Source organism: Eutrigla gurnardus (assembly GCF_963514095.1).
Source record: "Eutrigla gurnardus genome assembly, chromosome: 7".
Lineage (NCBI taxonomy): Eukaryota > Metazoa > Chordata > Actinopteri > Perciformes > Triglidae > Eutrigla > Eutrigla gurnardus.
This window is the reverse complement of record NC_139921.1, coordinates 2,183,607-2,202,754: the sequence shown is the minus strand read 5'-3', so window position 1 is coordinate 2,202,754 and position 19,148 is coordinate 2,183,607. Positions and strand designations below refer to the sequence as shown.

Here is a 19,148-nt window from a genome sequence, read left to right as displayed (position 1 = left end):
GAGTGGGGGTGTTCTTTGTGGGAGGCCGTGTGGTCCTGCCTGGAGAACAGGTTTCTATATATGTGTATAATTAGTGTAATATATGTAGAGCCGTTAGGAAAGTTGGATTATTGAGAACGCAACCTGTCTGTTCTGGATCACTGACGATCAACAGACAAAACAAAAACACGACAAAATTACATCGTTGGTCCTAAAAATATCACAGTTTGGCCTTAAATTACTAAAGATTGAAACCAGACCAACCTGTGGTCTGGTCTCTGGACTAATGTGAGCTACTATCTAGACCAGGGGTGCCCAACTCCGGTCCTGGAGAGCCCCTGTCCTGCACGTTTTAGGTTTCTCCCTGCTCTTAAACACCTGATTCTAATGATGTGCTCGTTATCAAGCAACTGAAGCTTGTCACAGGTTTGAAAATCATTAGAATCAGGTGTGTTAGAGCAGGGAGAAACCTAAAACATGCAGGACAGGGGCTCTCCAGGACCGGGGTTGGGCACCCCTGATCTAGACCTCTGGGGGACCACAGACAGTCTCTGGTTCCTCCACATAGTCTGGTCTGGTCTCTGGACTAATGTGAGCTACTATCTAGACCTATGGGGGACCACAGACAGTCTCTGGTTCCTCCACATAGTCTGGTCTGGTCTCTGGACTAATGTGAGCTACTATCTAGACCTCTAGGGGACCACAGACAGTCTCTGGTTCCTCAACATAGTCTGGTCTGGTCTGTGGACTAATGTTGTCTACTATCTAGACCTCTGGGGGACCACAGACAGTCTCTGGTTCCTCCACATAGTCTGGTCTGGTCTCTGGACTAATGTGAGCTACTATCTAGACCTCTGGGGGACCACAGACAGTCTCTGGTTCCTCCACATAGTCTGGTCTGGTCTCTGGACTAATGTGAGCTACTATCTAGACCTCTAGGGGACCACAGACAGTCTCTGGTTCCTCAACATAGTCTGGTCTGGTCTCTGGACTAAAGTGAGCTACTATCTAGACCTCTGGGGGACCACAGACCCAGGAGACAACATCTGGTTCCTCCATTTAGGATTCAGGGACGTCAGGACGACAGTAAGACGATCTCAACGCTGAGACGCTTTAGAGACACAGAGGAATTTATCTCTTGAGTTGAAATATTTAAACTCACACAAACACGACTACGTTATGAAGTTTGCGTGTTTGTCTCCGTTGCCGTCCAGCAGGAATTGCCGTCCGTTTGTGTCTCTGCGTTGACTTTGTTTGTAACTGTCACGCCGGTGAGGTAATGTCTCGTCTTGGGTTTTTGTCTTGTCATTTCCTGTTTTATTTTGAAAATAACTCCCCTCTCGTTTCAGGTCACTTGCCCTTCCTCCATGTGTTCCCTGGTCTGATGTCATCCCTGATCCCTGATTGTTGTCACCTGTTGCCCATTATCCCTCTGTGTATTTAAGTCTGCGTCTCCCCTTGTCTTGTGCCAGTTCGTCCTGTCTCTCGTCACGTCATGTTCCACGTCACCTTGGAATCCAAGTTAAGTTGTTTTTGTTGCAGTTTATGTTTGAAGTCATGTTTTCCTCCCAGTGAGTGATTTTTTGTTTATAGTGTTAGTTTATTTTTTAGAGTTAGTTTTTTCCACCTCGGTCTTTTGTTTCGTACTTTTGAATAAAGCCTTTTAAAAACTGCTTGTCCTGCGTCTGGGTCCTCCCTCCTCGTCCTCGTCCTGACAGAACGAACTGGCCAGAAAGGACCCAGCAGAGCAGCAGCAGCTAAAAACTATGGACTCAGCAGCCTTTTTTTTATGTGGCTCTACCTATGAACTCCGGGAGGTGACTTGCCGGCTTCAGTGTCTCCAGGCTGAGCACAGGCATGCTAACGGAGAGGAGGAGAGGCAGTCAGCCCTGGCGAGGGCCAGGGAGCTAGTATCTACCAGCCCGTGGCTCGGGGGCTCGTTGCCGGCCTGGGTGAAGGGGTTTCTCTCAACCCCTGAACCCCGGCCATCCTCCACAGCCATGCCACCAGCCCAGGCCGCAGCCACAGCCAAGCTACCAGCCCAGGCCTTAGCCACAGCCAAGCTACCAGCCCAGGCCTTAGCCACAGCCACGCTACCAGCCTAGGCCTTTGCCCCAGCCAAGCTTCCAGCCCACGTCTCGGTCACAGCCAAGCAACCAGCCCACATCTCGGTCACAGCCAAGCAACCAGCCCACGTCTCGGTCACAGCCAAGCAACCAGCCCACGTCTCGGTCATAGCCGCGCCACTAGCCCATGTCTCGGCCAGTGGCCTTCAGTCGGCGGCCCGGTCGACACCTGCCAGTGGCCTTCAGTCGGCGGCCCGGTCGACACCTGCCAGTGGCCTTCAGTCGGCGGCCCGGTCGACACCTGCCAGTGGCCTTCAGTCGGCGGCCCGGTCGACACCTGCCATTGGCCTTCAGTCGGCGGCCCGGTCGACACTCTCCAGTGGTCTTCAGTCGGCGGCCCGTCCGTCGCCAGTCCCGGCGGAGGATCGCCCGGCACCAGCCCAGACAGGGGACCGTCCCACGCCTGCTCCTCGCAGCCTATTGGGGGTTCGCCTGTCGCCCATTCCTGTTCCGACGGGGGGCCATCCTACGCCTGCTCCGAGCAGCCTTCGGGAGGTCCGCTCGTCACCCGTTCCTGTTCCGACGGGGGGCCGTCCTACGCCTGCTCCGAGCAGCCTTCGGGAGGTCCGCTCATCACCCGTTCCTGTTCCGACGGGGGGCCGTCCTACGCCTGCTCCACGCAGCCTTCGGGAGGTCCGCTCGTCACCCGTTCCTGTTTACGACGGGGGGTCGTCCTACGCCTGCTCCACGTCGCCTTCCTGAGCGGCCCCGTCGGCTAGGTCGCCCTCATGCCCGGCCTCCTGAGCGGTCCCGCCCGCTAGGTCGCCCTCATGCCCGGCTTCCTGAGCGGCCTCGCCCGCTGGGTCGCCCTCATGCCCGGCCTCCTGAGCGGCCTCGCCCGCTGGGTCGCCCTCATGCCCGGCCTCCTGAGCGGCCTCGCCCGCTGGGTCGCCCTCATGCCCGGCCTCCTGAGCGGCCTCGCCCGCTGGGTCGCCCTCATGCCCGGCCTCCTGAGCGGCCTCGCCCGCTGGGTCGCCCTCCTCCTGGCCCCCTCCACCCGCCCTATGTATCATGGACCCTAGGGACATCTGGAATCCGTCCCTTAAGGGGGGGGGTACTGTCACGCCGGTGAGGTAATGTCTCGTCTTGGGTTTTTATCTTGTCATTTCCTGTTTTATTTTGAAAATAACTCCCCTCTCGTTTCAGGTCACTTGCCCATCCTCCATGTGTTCCCTGGTCTGATGTCATCCCTGATCCCTGATTGTTGTCACCTGTTGTTCATTATCCCTCTGTGTATTTAAGTCTGCGTCTCCCCTTGTCTTGTGCCAGTTCGTCCTGTCTCTCGTCACATCATGTTCCACGTCACCTCGGAATCCAAGTTAAGTTGTTTTTGTTGCAGTTTATGTTTGAAGTCATGTTTTCCTCCCAGTGAGTCATTTTTTGTTTATAGTGTTAGTTTATTTTTTAGAGTTAGTTTTTTCCACCTCGGTCTTTTGTTTCGTACTTTTGAATAAAGCCTTTTAAAAATTGCTTGTCCTGCGTATGGGGCCTCCCTCCTTGTCCTCGTCCTGACAGTAACTGAGTGTGAAAATGTGGCGTTTGGTGTGAACACAACACGACATCTTTACAGCCACGAAGAAACAAACGCTACATCCTGATAGAAACGTGATCATCGGATTTCAGTCATGAACACGTTCAAATCTGGAGCAGCTGAGTTACTGAAAACATACTCACACTTCCTCAGACCAGGTCTCAGTCTCTGCTGTCCCCCATGGTCCACCCTGCAGGAAGACATTCAAAGACCTCAATCAGGTCCAACATTAAACATGAACCCCAGTTCCTCAGTCAGAGACGGAGACACAGTCTGGAGCTGTTGTCCATCTGTCCTCACCTGAGTGTCCAGTCTGATGTCTATCCATCTGTCCTCACCTGAGATTGTCCAGTCTGATGTCTGTCCATCTGTCCTCACCTGAGAGTGTCCAGTCTCCAGTGTGGACCCTCCAGTCCAGCAGACAGCAGCTTGACTCCTGAGTCTCCTGGATGATTGTAGCTCAGGTCCAGCTGTCTCAGATAGGAGGGGTTTGAGTCCAGAGCTGAGGCCAGAGAAGAACAGCCGTCCTCTGTGATCCAACAACCTGACAGACTGAAGACACACACTACTGTCACTTCTGGGGACTTTACATAGACTTATGTCCATTTGTCCACTTTTTAAAATGAGAAAAAGTGATATTTTGTCTTTTGTTGTGTTGATGTTGTACTGGGTGGGATAAGCGTGGCTGAGTGATGGACAGAGATGGACAGAGGAGGAAGTTAAAAGAAAGACAAGAGACGAGCTGAAATGATTGAGAGAGAAATTGAAGCGTTAGAAAAGAGAAGAAACAACAGTTGAAACAGTCTATGTGGTCTGTCTTCAGACCTGGTGTGCCAACAAAGATCTGGAATTGATTTTAAACCATCTAGCAAAGAAAAAAGGCTGTAATTCAATAACATTTCAACAATGTTTATAGTTTTCATATTGAACTGGAGGAATTATGAATAACAAGTTCTCTGATAATAACAGTAAAATACAAAACACAGCTTTGAAAATGTGCTTCTTAAGAGTCTCAGAACATATGAGGCATTCAGGTGTTCAACTGCCAGTTGGAAGAAAAGAGTCTGTCTTGATTCAAAGCTCTGTTCTCACTGTCAGCGTTCCTCTTTGAGAGCAGCCGTGTGAACTTATCTATCGGCTCTAGATTTCACCGACCTGACTGACGTTTATCACCTCCACTCTCTGATCCATCTGTCAGCTGTCAGTGAGTCTCCTCAGTTGTCACCATAGAAACGTCACTCACAGAAACTCCAGTTTGCACAGATTTGATTAAGTTCAGAGTTAACGTTTCACCCCGTTGCATTACTGGGTAATTTAGTGTTTGTGAGTAGCAACCAGTGAGATGATTTAGCCTCCAACCATCTGAACCAGTGTAGTGATGCTAACGCTGCAGCAGTAAAATGGAAACGCTCCGTCATCATTTCATAATTCTCAATCATCTATCAGTTATGGGTCTGGGTCCAGATAGGACGGGGTCTGGGTCTGGATCTGGGCCAAGCTCCACCTCTTAGTGACCCTTGCTATAGAGCCTTTTACAGTCATTGTCATCATAAATGTGTGTGCACATGTTGGTGTTAAAATGGCGTTTTGTCTCTGCCGTGCAGACGAGTTAGAAGCTTTAAACTTTGAATTAAAACCGTCAGCAGCATCAAAATGTCTGGTTGGTTCATGTTCAGTTGTCAGAGTTGATATTCCAATCAGGCATCAACCTCTGGTTCAGAAAAGTGAAGTCAAGCCTGAAGGTCCTTTAAGCTGCATTCTCTCTGCTGGCCACTAGGGGGTGTTTTCATGAATAATATGTCTTCATTGCATCTGCATAGCTTTGAGTCTGCATGTTGGTCCTCCCTGCTGCTTCAGCCACCGTGACAAGAATATTAGTTCATTTCATATAAAACTCAATAAACTCAACTGTATAGAAAGTGGTTCAAACTGGCTCCACCTTGACAGCAGAGACAGTCTGGTGTTGTAGTTCAGGCTCACATGTTCATGGAGTGACGTTCACAAACGTAGACTGACGTTTGCAACAGCATTTATAAACACCAGGTGGATTTATAAAACTATTAAAACATGGAACGGCAGGGAAAAGATAAACAAGAGGTGTGGTTTTGACAAAAGTTTTGTTTTGTTCTTTTGCTGGCAAGTCGTTAGCAGCAGAAACAGTATTTCATCAGCCATGTTAACAGATTAGTAGCAAACGTGTCTTTTTAGGAATACGTGAATATAAATAACTGAATATTTGGTGCATGTAAACACATCATTGAAAGCTTCATAGGTAAACTTCTCAAAGTACTTGAATCTGACCTGAGAGTTTCCAGTCGACAGTGTGGACTCTCCAGGCCAGCAGACAGCAGCTTCACTCCTGAATCCTGCAGGTCGTTGGTACTCAGGTCCAGGTCTCTTAGACTGGAGGACTGGGAGCTGAGAACTGAGGACAGACCTTCACAGCTTCTCTCTGAGAGGTTACAGCCACTGAGTCTGAAGAGGAATCAGAAATTACTGATGAAACAATTACAAACAACTGTTCATCCCCTCAGGTTCTAACTGATATTTTTGTCATAATTAAGTTATTCACATATTCTTATTCTATGACAACTTAGTAACATTATGTGAGGTGTTTTGTTTAGGAAACTAAAAGGTTCTATTTCCAAAGTCAAACCACCTTGGTTCTCTAAGGTTCTACTTGTGAGCCAATCAGCAGGTCAAATGCACACAGGAAGACCAATGGGGTTGTGCTTCTTTGTCATGTTGCTGTGGTTGCTCAGTGGCAGCAGCAACAAGGAGCAGAGGAAATGTCACGCCAACGCAACGCTTAGAAGAAACCTCAAGATCAAGCCTTGTGAAAGACAGCAGGACAAACACCAGACTAGTTCAGTCTTGCTAATAAGTTTATTTTCATTGTTAGCTACCATGCTAGTCAGCTAACACTGGCTTCCTATGATTAGTATGGCAACATTAGGAATATATAGGAAGCTAGCATTATCTGGCTAGCATTAGCATATGAAGCTGGGAACCCAAACGCCGTCCTGTCTGAGATCATAGCCTCGTCTCCACAGAATGAGAATCTCAACACTGACACACAAAGCGTCACACAAGTTCTTGGTTCGTGAGACTTCTGTGAATTTGCCTTGTATGTGTTATTTGTGTCATTTGCGCTGCCCATTGTGAAATGGCTTCTATTCACGTCTTTGATTGACTTTGTATGCAATTATGCTGAGTGACAAATTCACTTTGTGTCTTGTGTGAGCAGCATTGGGGTTAGAAGGTCCTGTTTGCATTAAACCCAAGAAGAAGAACATATTTGAATCTTATGTATGAAAAGGACTTGTTCTCATATAACTTTAGCAGTTGCAGTCTGATGTCTGTCCATCTGTCTTCACCTGAGTGTCCAGTCTGTCTGTCCATCTGTCCTCTCCTGAGAGTGTCCAATCTGATGTCTGTCCATCTGTCCTCACATGAGTGTCCAGTCTGATGTCTGTCCATCTGTCCTCTCCTGAGAGTGTCCAGTCTGATGTCTGTCCATCTGTCCTCACATGAGTGTCCAGTCTGATATCTGTCCATCTGTCCTCACATGAGTGTCCAGTCTGATGTCTGTCCATCTGTCCTCTCCTGAGAGTGTCCAGTCTGATGTCTGTCCATCTGTCCTCACATGAGTGTCCAGTCTGATGTCTGTCCATCTGTCCTCTCCTGAGAGTGTCCAGTCTGTCTGTCCATCTGTCCTCACATGAGTGTCCAGTCTGATGTCTGTCCATCTGTCCTCACCTGGGTGTCCAGTCTGATGTCTGTCCATCTGTCCTCACCTGAGAGTGTCCAGTCTGATGTCTGTCCATCTGTCCTCACCTGAGTGTCCAGTCTGATGTCTGTCCATCTGTCCTCACCTGAGAGTGTCCAGTCTGATGTCTGTCCACCTGTCCTCACCTGAGAGTGTCCAGTCTGATGTCTGTCAATCTGTCCTCACCTGAGTGTCCAGTCTGATGTCTGTCCATCTGTCCTCACCTGAGAGTTTCCAGTCTGATGTCTGTCCACCTGTCCTCACCTGAGAGTGTCCAGTCTCCAGTGTGGACCCTCCAGTCCAGCAGACAGCAGCTTGACTCCTGAGTCTCCTGGATGATTGTAGCTCAGGTCCAGCTGTCTCAGATAGGAGGGGTTGGAGTCCAGAGCTGAGGCCAGAGAAGAACAGCCGTCCTCTGTGATGAGACAACCTGACAGACTGAAGACACACACACTACTGTCACTTCTGGGGACTTTACATAGACTTATGTCCATTTGTCCACTTTTTAAAATGAGAAAAAGTGATATTTGTCTTTTGTTGTGTTGATGTTGTACTGGGTGGGATAAGCGTGGCTGAGTGATGGACAGAGATGGACAGAGGAGGACGTTAAAGAAAGACAAGAGACGAGCTGAAATGATTGGGAGAGAAACGCTCCGTCATCATTTCATAATTCTCAATGATCTATCAGTTATGGGTCTGGGTCCAGATAGGATGGGGTCTGGGTCTGGATCTGGGCCAAGCTCCACCTCTTAGTGACCCTTGCTATAGAGCCTTTTACAGTCATTGTCATCATAAATGTGTGTGCACATGTTGGTGTTAAAATGGCGTTTTGTCTCTGCCGTGCAGACGAGTTAGAAGCTTTAAACTTTGAATTAAAACTGTCAGCAGCATCAAAATGTCTGCTTGGTTCATGTTCAGTTGTCAGAGTTGATATTCCAATCAGGCATCAATCTCTTATTCAGAAAAGTGAAGTCAAGCCTGAAGGTCCTTAAAGCTGCATTCTCTCTGCTGGCCACTAGGGGGTGTTTTCATGAATAATATGTCTTCATTGCATCTGCATAGCTTTGAGTCTGCATGTGGGTCCTCCCTGCTGCTTCAGCCACCGTGACAAGAATATTAGTTCATTTCATATAAAACTCAATAAACTCAACTGTATAGAAAGTGGTTCAAACTGGCTCCACCTTGACAGCAGAGACAGTCTGGTGTTGTAGTTCAGGCTCACATGTTCATGGAGTGACGTTCACAAACGTAGACTGACGTTTGCAACAGCATTTATTTACATTTACATTTAGGTCATTTAGCAGACGCTTTTGTCCAAAGCGACTTACAATAAGTACATTTGTCAAAAGAAGGAAACAAAGAAACGTATCATTGCCGATAAAGTAAGAGCTAAAAATAGAACAAGTGTTAGGTCCTCATCTGAGTAAAGTAGTACTTAAAGAGCAAGAGTGCTACGATCAGAGTGCTATAGGTAAGTTTGTTTTTTTGGGGGGGGGGGGGTGTTAGTGGGTCATGCTATGTAGAGTCGAGGTGAAGTCTGAACAGGTGAGTCTTGAGCCTTTTTCGGAAGATGGCAAATGACTCTGCTGTCCTGACATTAGTCAGGAGTTCGGTCCACCACTGAGGACCAGAACAGAGAAGAGTCTGGACTTTGCTGAGCGACATTTTTTTTATTTCAGCGATGGTGGTACCAGCCGGCCAGCTGAAGTAGAGGAGCGAAGTGCTCGCTTCGGGGCATGAGGTTTGACCAGTGTTTGAAGGTAGATGGGTGCCGTTCCATTGATGGCCCTGAAGGCCAGTGTCATCGTCTTGAATTGGATGCGTGCTGCAACAGGGAGCCAGTGGAGGTCACGGAGGAGGGGGGTCACATGGGAAGATTTGGGTAGATTGAAGATAAGGTGTGCTGCAGCGTTCTGGATACGCTGCAATGGTTTAATTTTCTACTCCAGTAGAAGGAGTTGAAGACTCTGTATTCTTCGGTACAACCATCAATTCTGCAGCTCCTCCCCCTTCCAAGATGGCAGCATGTCCTTTGTCTCTGTCAGGTGTCTGTCTGTTTTAGTGTTTTTTGTGGATTTTAAGGATTTTTATCTAAGGATTTTGCGCCGATAAATGGCCAACTCTCAAAGGTCTGTGGATTGTTCATGTTTTGTCTGCTTTGGAAGGCTGCTCTGCCTTATGCTCTGGCCTGCTCCTTTTGCTTGTGGACTGGTTGCTAGCCGTGGCTTGTTCCGAGCTCTTTGAAACTGTGAGGTGCGATTGACTTTCTGCCTGGAGCTGCTGTAGTGGGGCTTGAGATTGGTCCTAAATCACAGCAGCACACAGCAGTTTCTTATACACTGCTTTGGGGCTTGGGATCCACCTCACCCATCCTGCACTGCTTTAGAGGCCTGCTCCATCCATCCTGCTCTATAGCCTAAGGCCTTTCCATCCAGTCACCCTGCTCTGTATCCTGCGGCCTGCTCTGCAGCCTGAAGCCTGAAGCTTGCTTCATCATCCTGCTCTACAGCCTGCGGCCTGTTACATCCTCCCTGCTCTACAGCCTGCGGCCTGTTACATCCTCCCTGCTCTGCAGCTTGAGGCCTGTTACATCCTCCCTGCTCTGCAGCCTGAGGCCTTTCCATCCACCCTGCTCTGCAGCCTGAGGCCTGTTACATCCTCCCTGCTCTGCAGCCTGAGGCCTTTCCATCCACCCTGCTCTGCAGCCTGAAGCCTGCTCCATCCACCCTGCTCTGCAGCCTGGTTCATCACCCTGCTCTGCAGCCTGAGGCCTTTCCATCCACCCTGCCCTGCAGCCTGCGGCCTGTTCCATCCACCCTGCTCTGCAGCCTGAGGCCTTTCCATCCACCCTGCCCTGCAGCCTGTTCCATCCACCCTGCTCTGCAGCCTGAAGCCTGGTTCATCACCCTGCTCTGCAGCCTGAGGCCTTTCCATCCACCCTGCTCTGCAGCCTGCGGCCTGCTTCATCACCCTGCTCTGCAGCCTGCTTCATCACCCTGCTCTGCAGCCTGCGGCCTGCTTCACCATCCTGCTCTGCAGCTTGAAGCCTGGTTCATCACCCTGCTCTGCAGCCTGCGGCCTGTTCCATCCACCCTGCTCTGCGATACACCGCTTCCTTGCACGTCGTATTTCTTTCTTGGGACTAGACTCTGTGCAGGTACTATGCATTCTTTATTCACGGTCCTCATCGCTACTGTGACTCTCTTGGTCTTTGGGTTAACCAGCCACCATGGGGAGTGCACATCAGCTATTGTGCTTTCTCCTCCAATTATTCCAAACCCTGAAACCAATAATTTGCTTAGTGAACGAAGTGAACAAGTGCTGATTCATTTTTATATGGATTCTTTTATCTTTGCACAATGGTTATGTCTTGTTTGCACCTCTGTCTTAGAATCAAACTTCATATTGTCTGATAAGTCTCTTGTCATGTTGCATGCTAGACTACACTCCAAAACAGAAACACCTAGCAACCTTGAAATTACTAGGAAAAGATTTCTGTTGTTTATTTTACTTTTGATCTCTGGTATTCAGCCAAACCCTGGTCCTGGTACTGCTATCTGTAACACACCTGCTGAATTTAAGGATAGAACCGGGCTAGGTGTAATCCATTTGAATATTCGTAGTCTGCCATCAAAGATTGATATGCTGCACATCTGGGCAAAATCAACTGATGCAGATGTCATTGTTCTGTCTGAAACGTGGCTTAGCAAATCTTATTCTGACAAAGCCATCTCCATCAAAGGGTATAATGTATTTAGGGCCGACCGCCCCAAGAAAGGGGGCGGGGTTGCAATTTATTGTAAATCAAAATTTAATGTAAATGTCCTGCAGTCCAAATCAATCAGTAAACAGTTTGAGTTCTTGGCCATAAATCTTGAAATTTCAAATGGGTTTTTTATTACTGTTGCGGGCTGTTATAGACCCCCATCAGCTACTGCTGAAGCACTAACTTCTCTGAATCAGCTTTTAGCTGACCTGAATTACAAGGAAATAATATTAACTGGTGATCTAAATTGGGATTGGTTAAATTCTAAATCCGATGCCTTCAAGGATTCCTGTGTTTCATTAAATCTTACACAGCTCATTGAAAGCACCACACACCCTAACTTGAAGTGTCCAGAAAAATCATCTTTAATTGACCTGTTTTTGACTAATGCTCCACACAAGTACTCTATGTCAGGTGTCTTTGCAAATGATATAAGTGACCACTGTGTGATTGCTGCAGTCAGAAATGCCAAAATTCCAAAATCCAAACCTCGTATTTTGATAAAACGTAATATGAAGGCCTTTGTTGAACAGGGGTTCTTCCATGATTTATATAATTTTAACTGGGACCGTATTGAATTGATTGATGATGTAGAGACTGCATGGCAATTCTTCTCTGAGGGTTTCTCTTCCCTGCTTGATAAGCATGCTCCCTTCAGAAGATATAGGGTTAAGGGTAGGGATAATCCCTGGTTCACGCCTGATTTAGCCGATTTACTGCATCATAGAAATCTTGCCTGGGCTAAGGCCAGAAAGACTCAGTCTGAGGCTGATAAACTTATATTTAGGCAACTCAGAAATCGTTTTACCTTTCTTATCAAAAAAGCAAAGTCCAGTTTTTATCTCTCTACAATAACGAAAAATCTAAACGACCCTAAGAAATTTTGGAAAGTGATCAAATCTATCTCAGCCACTGATAATCATAGTGAACTCCCATCCTGTATTGCTAATGACGCTACCACTGTAACTGACAGGGCTACAATACTTGATTGTTTTAATAATCATTTTTCTGCCTCGGGTTCGTTATTTTCTAGGTCTTCTTCCACGATTGCTATGCCTGCCCTTAATCCTGTGTCCTCTGCCCTAGATGTTGGTAACACATCTCTAGGCCATATTTCTGCTGGTCAACCTTCCCTTGTTTTTAGGTTGTTCTCAGTGGAAGAGGTCCTTAGAGCTCTTCTCTCTCTTGACATTACTAAATCTGCAGGCCCAGATCACCTGGAACCATATTTTTTAAAGCTTGCAGCTGATTTTATTGCCAAGCCTCTTCAATATCTTTTTAACCTGTCTATCACTACGAATTGTATTCCTGAAATTTGGAAAGTTGCTTACGTCCTTCCCCTTTTGAAAGGGGGGGACCCTACTTGTTTGAATAATTATCGACCTATCTCCAAGTTGTCCATCCTGTCGAAGGTCCTTGAAGGTCTAGTAAATGACCAGTTGAAGGATTTCCTTCATACTTACAACATTCTCTCTCCATATCAATCCGGCTTCAGGAAACAACACAGCACAATTACGGCCACCCTCAAACTCACCAATGACATAATAGACTGGCTGGATCATAAGAAATTTTGCACAGCTCTTTTTGTTGACCTTTCTAAGGCCTTCGACACAGTCGATCATTCTATTCTGAAGCGACGACTGCTCAACATAGGTTTATCTGAGCAGGCCGTTGGTTGGTTTGATAATTATTTGTCAAATAGAAAACAATGTGTTCACTTTGAAGGCAGTTCATCCAATCTGCTAAATGTTTCTACCGGTGTGCCTCAGGGCTCAGTTCTGGGACCAATTTTGTTTGTTATTTATGTAAATACATTGGGCAGAAACATTCCAAATGCCAAATTTCATTTTTATGCTGATGACACGGTTATCTATTGTTGTGGCTCCACTCTTGCTGAGGCCCTTGGCAACTTACAGATTGCTTTTAACCTTATGGAAAGTCAGCTCATTGAGCTAAGACTTGTCTTAAACGCTGTCAAAACTAAACTGATGATATTTTCTAATGGCAGGGAAGTACCTGTGTCTCCTCCCAGCATTTCGTCATTACAAGGTTGTGAGATTGAACTTCTGACCTGTTACAAGTATCTCGGCATTTTAATCGATGATCGGCTTTCTTTTATACCACATGTAGAAAACCTGGTAAAAAAATTAAGACTGAAACTGGGATTCTTTTTCCGTCACAGATCTTGTTTTTCTTTTTCTACCAGGAAAAAGTTGGTTGCTGCCACTTTCCTCCCTGTACTTGATTATGGGGACCTCTTGTATATGTATGCCCCTGCAAACTGTCTGCGCTCTCTGGACACCGTGTATCATGGTGCCTTAAGGTTTGTCACTGGATGTAAAGCCCTCACTCACCACTGCACTTTATACGCCCGAGTTGAGTGGCCATCTCTGGCAGCACGCTGCCTTATAGATTGGCATATTTTTATTTATAAAGTCATTTTGGGTCTGCTCCCCCTCTATTTATGTAATTATCTCTCCAAATCTCAAAGCAATTACCGCCTACGTTCAAATGAGTTTTATTTATTAAACGTGCCCAAAGTTAACACTGAACTTGGTAAGCAGTGTTTTAAGTACGCTGCACCTGCTGCTTGGAATGCACTGCAGAAAACTCTAAAGCTAAAGGAGCTGATCAACCTTGGATCTTTGAAAACTCGTGTGAGAGAAATTGGAGCAGCTTCATACCGCACTTGTTCTTGTTTTAATGTGAATCCGAACTTTTAGTCCTGTTGCTTTTATCTTGTGTTGTATTTTATCTGTGTGTTTTGTGATTTCTGTGTCATGTATGTGTAGTAACTTTTCTGCTGCTGTCTTGGCCAGGCTTCCCTTGAAAAAGAGGCCATTGTGTCTCAATGGGACCGACCTGGTTAAATAAAGGCAAAATAAAAAAAATAAAAAAAATAAAATCGCAGAGGCCGGGAGTCCGGCCAGGAGAGAGTTGCAGTAGTCAAGGCGGGAGATGACCAGTGCTTGGACCAAGAGTTGCGTTGCATCCTTTGTGAGGAAGGTCCGAATCCTGCGGATATTGTAGAGGGCAAATCTGCAGGATCGGGCCACAGCAGTGATGTTGGGGGTGCAGGATAGTTGGTAATCGAGGATTACACCCAGGTTCCTCGCAGTTGACGACGGCAATACTGTGATGCCCTCGACAGTGACCGACAGGTCCATGCGAGGGCAGTCTCGCATAAACACCAGGTGAATTTATAAAACTATTAAAACATCGAACGGCAGGGAAAAGATAAACAAGAGGTTTGGTTTTGACAAAAGTTTTGTTTTGTTCTTTTGCTGGCAAGTCGTTAGCAGCAGAAACAGTATTTCATCAGCCATGTTAACAGATTAGTAGCAAACGTGTCTTTTTAGGAATACGTGAATATAAATAACTGAATATATGGTGCATGTAAACGCATCATTGAAAGCTTCATAGGTAAACTTCTCAAAGAAGTTGAATCTGACCTCAGAGTTTCCAGTCGACAGTGTGGACTCTCCAGGCCAGCAGACAGCAGCTTCACTCCTGAATCCTGCAGGTCATTGGTACTCAGGTCCAGGTCTCTTAGACTGGAGGACTGGGAGCTGAGAACTGAGGACAGACCTTCACAGCTTCTCTCTGAGAGCTTACAGCCACTGAGTCTGAAGAGGAACCAGAAATTACTGATGAAACAATTACAAACAACTGTTCATCCCCTCAGGTTCTAACTGACATTATTATCATAATTTACGTTATTCACATATTCTTATTCTATGACAACTTAGTAACATTATGTGAGGTGTTTTATTTAGGAAACTAAAAGGTTCTATTTCCAAAGTCAAACCACCTTGGTTCTCTAAGGTTCTACTTGTGAGCCAATCAGCAGGTCAAATGCACACAGGAAGACCAATGGGGTTCTGCTTCTTTGTCATGTTGCTGTGGTTGCTCAGTGGCAGCAGCAACAAGGAGCAGAGGAAATGTCACGCCAATGCAACGCTTAGAAGAAACCTCAAGATCAAGCCTTGTGAAAGACAGCAGGACAAACACCAGACTAGTTCAGTCTTGCTAATAAGTTTATTTTCATTGTTAGCTACCATGCTAGTCAGCTAACACTGGCTTCCTATGATTAGTATGGCAACATTAGGAATATATAGGAAGCTAGCATTATCTGGCTAGCATTAGCATATGAAGCTGGGAACCCAAACGCCGTCCTGTCTGAGATCATAGCCTCGTCTCCACAGAATGAGAATCTCAACACTGACACACAAAGCGTCACACAAGTTCTTGGTTCGTGAGACTTCCGTGAATTCGCCTTGTATGTGTTATTTGTGTCATTTGCGCTGCCCATTGTGAAATGGCTTCTATTCACGTCTTTGATTGACTTTGTATGCAATTATGCTGCTTGACAAATTCACTTTGTGTCTTGTGTGAGCAGCAGTGGGGTTAGAAGGTCCTGTTTGCATTAAACCCAAGAAGAAGAACATATTTGAATCTTATGTATGAAAAGGACTTGTTCTCATATAACTTTAGCAGTTGCAGTCTGATGTCTGTCCATCTGTCTTCACCTGAGAGTGTCCAGTCTGATGTCTGTCCATCTGTCTTCACCTGAGAGTGTCCAGTCTGATGTCTGTCCATCTGTCCTCACCTGAGAGTGTCCAGTCTCCAGTGTGGACCCTCCAGTCCAGCAGACAGCAGCTTGACTCCTGAGTCTCCTGGATGATTGTAGCTCAGGTCCAGCAGTCTCAGATAGGAGGGGTTGGAGTCCAGAGCTGAGGCCAGAGAAGAACAGCCGTCCTCTGTGATCAGACAACCTGACAGACTGAAGACACACACACTACTGTCACTTCTGGGGACATTACATAGACTTATGTCCATTTGTCCACTTTTTAAAATGAGAAAAGTGATATTTGTCTTTTGTTGTGTTGATGTTGTACTGGGTGGGATAAGCGTGGCTGAGTGATGGACAGAGATGGACAGAGGAGGAAGTTAAAAGAAAGACAAGAGACGAACTGAAATGATTGAGAGAGAAATGCTCCATCATCATTTAATTATTCTCATTGATCTATCAGTTATGGGTCTGGGTCCAGATAGGACGGGGTCTGGGTCTGGATCTGGGCCAAGCTCCACCTCTTAGTGACCCTTGCTATAGAGCCTTTTACAGTCATTGTCATCATAAATGTGTGTGCACATGTTGGTGTTAAAATGGCGTTTTGTCTCCGCCCTGCAGACGAGTTAGAAGCTTTAAACTTTGAATTAAAACTGTCAGCAGCATCAAAATGTCTGCTTGGTTCATGTTCAGTTGTCAGAGTTGATATTCCAATCAGGCATCAACCTCTGGTTCAGAAAAGTGAAGTCAAGCCTGAAGGTCCTTAAAGCTGCATTCTCTCTGCTGGCCACTAGGGGGTGTTTTCATGAATAATATGTCTTCATTGCATCTGCATAGCTTTGAGTCTGCATGTGGGTCCTCCCTGCTGCTTCAGCCACCGTGAAAGAATATTAGTTCATTTCATATAAAACTCAATAAACTCATTTGTATAGAAAGTGGTTCAAACTGGCTTTTTTTACTTTTTATTTAGGTAAAACACGTGAAGATGTACAAAAATCACACCTGCATCAGTCTACGATCCATATCATATTACCTTCAGTCAAAAATACATACAATAACTGTACAAGTCAAACATGAGATCAGAGGGGTATTCCACCAAACTCGCTAATTAAGGCGGCGCTTACCTGGTTAAGCCTGGTTAGAACTAACGCCAACTTCCACTTGCGGCTAAACCCATTCCATGCATTTCAGCCGCGCCTTGTTGAGGCTAATTCAAGCAGAGGTGGGTAGTAACGCGCTACATTTACTCCGTTACATTTACTTGAGTAACTTTTTGGAAAAATTGTACTTCTATGAGTAGTTTCAAAGCAGCATACTTTTTACTTTTACTTAAGTAAATTTGTGAAGAAGGAGCGGTACTTTTACTCCGTTACATTGGGCTGATTCTGCTCGCTACTTTTTTTTTTTATCGATCCGTCTGCTGCATGGTCTGTTTTGTTTATGTGGGGACCAGAGCCAGTGGCGCCGTCAGCCGGAATCCTGTACGCACTGACTGTGTGTACTTTTTTTGAAGGTGGACTAGATATTTAAATTTCAGCGGGTGACACCAAACCACGTCTGCCCAAGCAAGTCAGAGCTTTTCTTTCGCTCACACAGTGACCTGGAGAGACGCAACCGCATTTGAGAGGACGATCGCGCGTGTGTGCGCAATTACGCATAGCGTGTGTTGGTCCCTCTCCACTACACAATACAGCTCGGCTCTAGTCTCGTCACCTCTCTGCTGCTGAGCACTGTGGGCCGAGCCGAAGCACGTCTCTCTCCCCGGGCCGGGAGAGTTATCATACCGTACTGTGCGTGTGTCCAAGCGTGTGTGCGTGCAGTGCTCACAAGCGTGCGCTTGTGTTTAGGGCGCGGATGGAGGGCACAAAAAAAATATTTGCACCGGGCCGATCACCATGATATACGCTACTGATTTCACTGATACTGAAAACATTCGATTTTGTCATAAAAAAGTATTTTTCCATTTGTTGTTGTATTTTGCCGTTTCTGTGCGTACATTGAAATTGAATCCTGGCGGCGCCACTGACCAGAGCAATGATTTAAGATCGGGACTTCCCAGAGGCTCTGTGACTATCACATGACTGCATCTCACCAATCAAATGTAGCCACTAGCGACGTCTAACTCCGTTTCACCAATCAGGCAGAGCCTGAGCCATCACATGACCGCACACACATTCCCCGCGGCAAACAGGCGGAAAAGAGCGCAGAAACAAAACGATGGAGACGGCATGCAATTCCGAAGAAGCCGAAGAGGAGGAGGCACAACACCCCTGGCCCCACATAAAAGAAATGTTACCTATGCTACCAGCTACCTTATGCGTTGCCATTTGTGTCTCCCGAAACAAGTGGAGTTATTTATTTATTATTGTTTATTATAAACTGTTTCAGTTGTCTAAGGGAATTCTCCGTGCATTATTTGACATTATTTGACCTGATTAATAAAGGAGGTTACTCGGCAGTTACTCTGTACTTGAGTAGTTTTTTCACCCATTACTTTTTACTCTTACTCAAGTAACACAGGGTGACAATACTTTTTACTTTTACTTGAGTCATATTATTCTAAAGTAACAGTACTCTTACTTGAGTACTATTTTTGGCTACTCTACCCACCTCTGAATTCAAGCCAGGTTAACGTTGTCGTGTGTTACGCCGTTCACGGGATATGAAGCCAGCCCAGAACTGTGAATGTCGAATGATCGAGAAAATGGCAGAAAAGACCAGAGCAAAAATGAATGATGGAACTGTATGAGGAGTACAAACTCATCATAACCAATAAAGGGAATACTGTAGTGATAAATAAAAATCGCGAGGCTGCTTGGGCAAGAATTGCGGAGCGATTAAATACGGAAGTACCGTTAAGAGTAACATGTTCTAATGTGAGGATAGTGTAGAGGTAACGCGCCGGCTTTGCACGCGGCCGGCCACGGTTCAATTCCCGACTATGGAACTTTTTGAAACTACTTTCTTTGGCCGGAACTCTCTCTCTCTCTCTCTTTTTTTAGATAGGCCTAGTAAATGCATCTACATTGACCAACTCATTTATCTCAACAATTCAATGAACACATTCAATGAACCTATTAATGAACTCACCTGAAAGGAATTTATGTGGCTGAAAATTGCATGCAGCAATGCCTTTGTCATTGGGATCTATAACATGCTATTAATAATAACATCTTTATGCCTATCATGTTTTTGCAAGTTATATTTGGGTTCTGGGGAAATTATATGACAAATTTATCATAGTTAAGGTAAAATGTTGGTCTAATTCTCTGATCTAAAGACAATTATACAGGCAAAAAAAAAAAAAACACACATGAGATGTCCTCGCCGGGATGTGAGCCTGGGATGCCCACATTCAAGGGCAAGGTGCATCACCACTCACCCAACTGGGGGTTTTTGGTCTTAAA

The 19,148-nt window shown here is 46.1% G+C and overlaps 3 protein-coding genes across 3 annotated transcripts in view; all 3 read right to left on the bottom strand.

Moving 5' to 3' along the window:
- Positions 1-4,049, bottom strand: part of LOC311016215 (uncharacterized protein) — a 180,547-nt gene extending 176,498 nt beyond the window's left edge. Inside the window, exon 1 of the mRNA XM_084013794.1 lies at positions 3,975-4,049. The gene's annotated coding sequence lies outside the window, so the exon portion shown is untranslated. The remainder of the gene's footprint in view (positions 1-3,974) is intronic.
- LOC311016209 (uncharacterized protein) overlaps positions 1-19,148 on the bottom strand; it is a 199,603-nt gene that overhangs the window by 90,173 nt on the left and 90,282 nt on the right. Inside the window, exons 9-11 of the mRNA XM_084013785.1 lie at positions 14,624-14,797; positions 7,670-7,843; positions 5,938-6,111 (exon numbers count right to left, since the gene is read on the bottom strand). Of these exons, the coding sequence (XP_083869911.1) occupies positions 5,938-6,111; positions 7,670-7,843; positions 14,624-14,797 (522 nt within the window). The remainder of the gene's footprint in view (positions 1-5,937; positions 6,112-7,669; positions 7,844-14,623; positions 14,798-19,148) is intronic.
- The window catches only part of LOC311016207 (uncharacterized protein), a 618,931-nt gene continuing 614,812 nt past the window's right edge, over positions 15,030-19,148 (bottom strand). Inside the window, exon 23 of the mRNA XM_084013783.1 lies at positions 15,030-15,954. Coding sequence (XP_083869909.1) covers positions 15,777-15,954 — 178 coding nt within the window. The 3' untranslated portion in view covers positions 15,030-15,776. The remainder of the gene's footprint in view (positions 15,955-19,148) is intronic.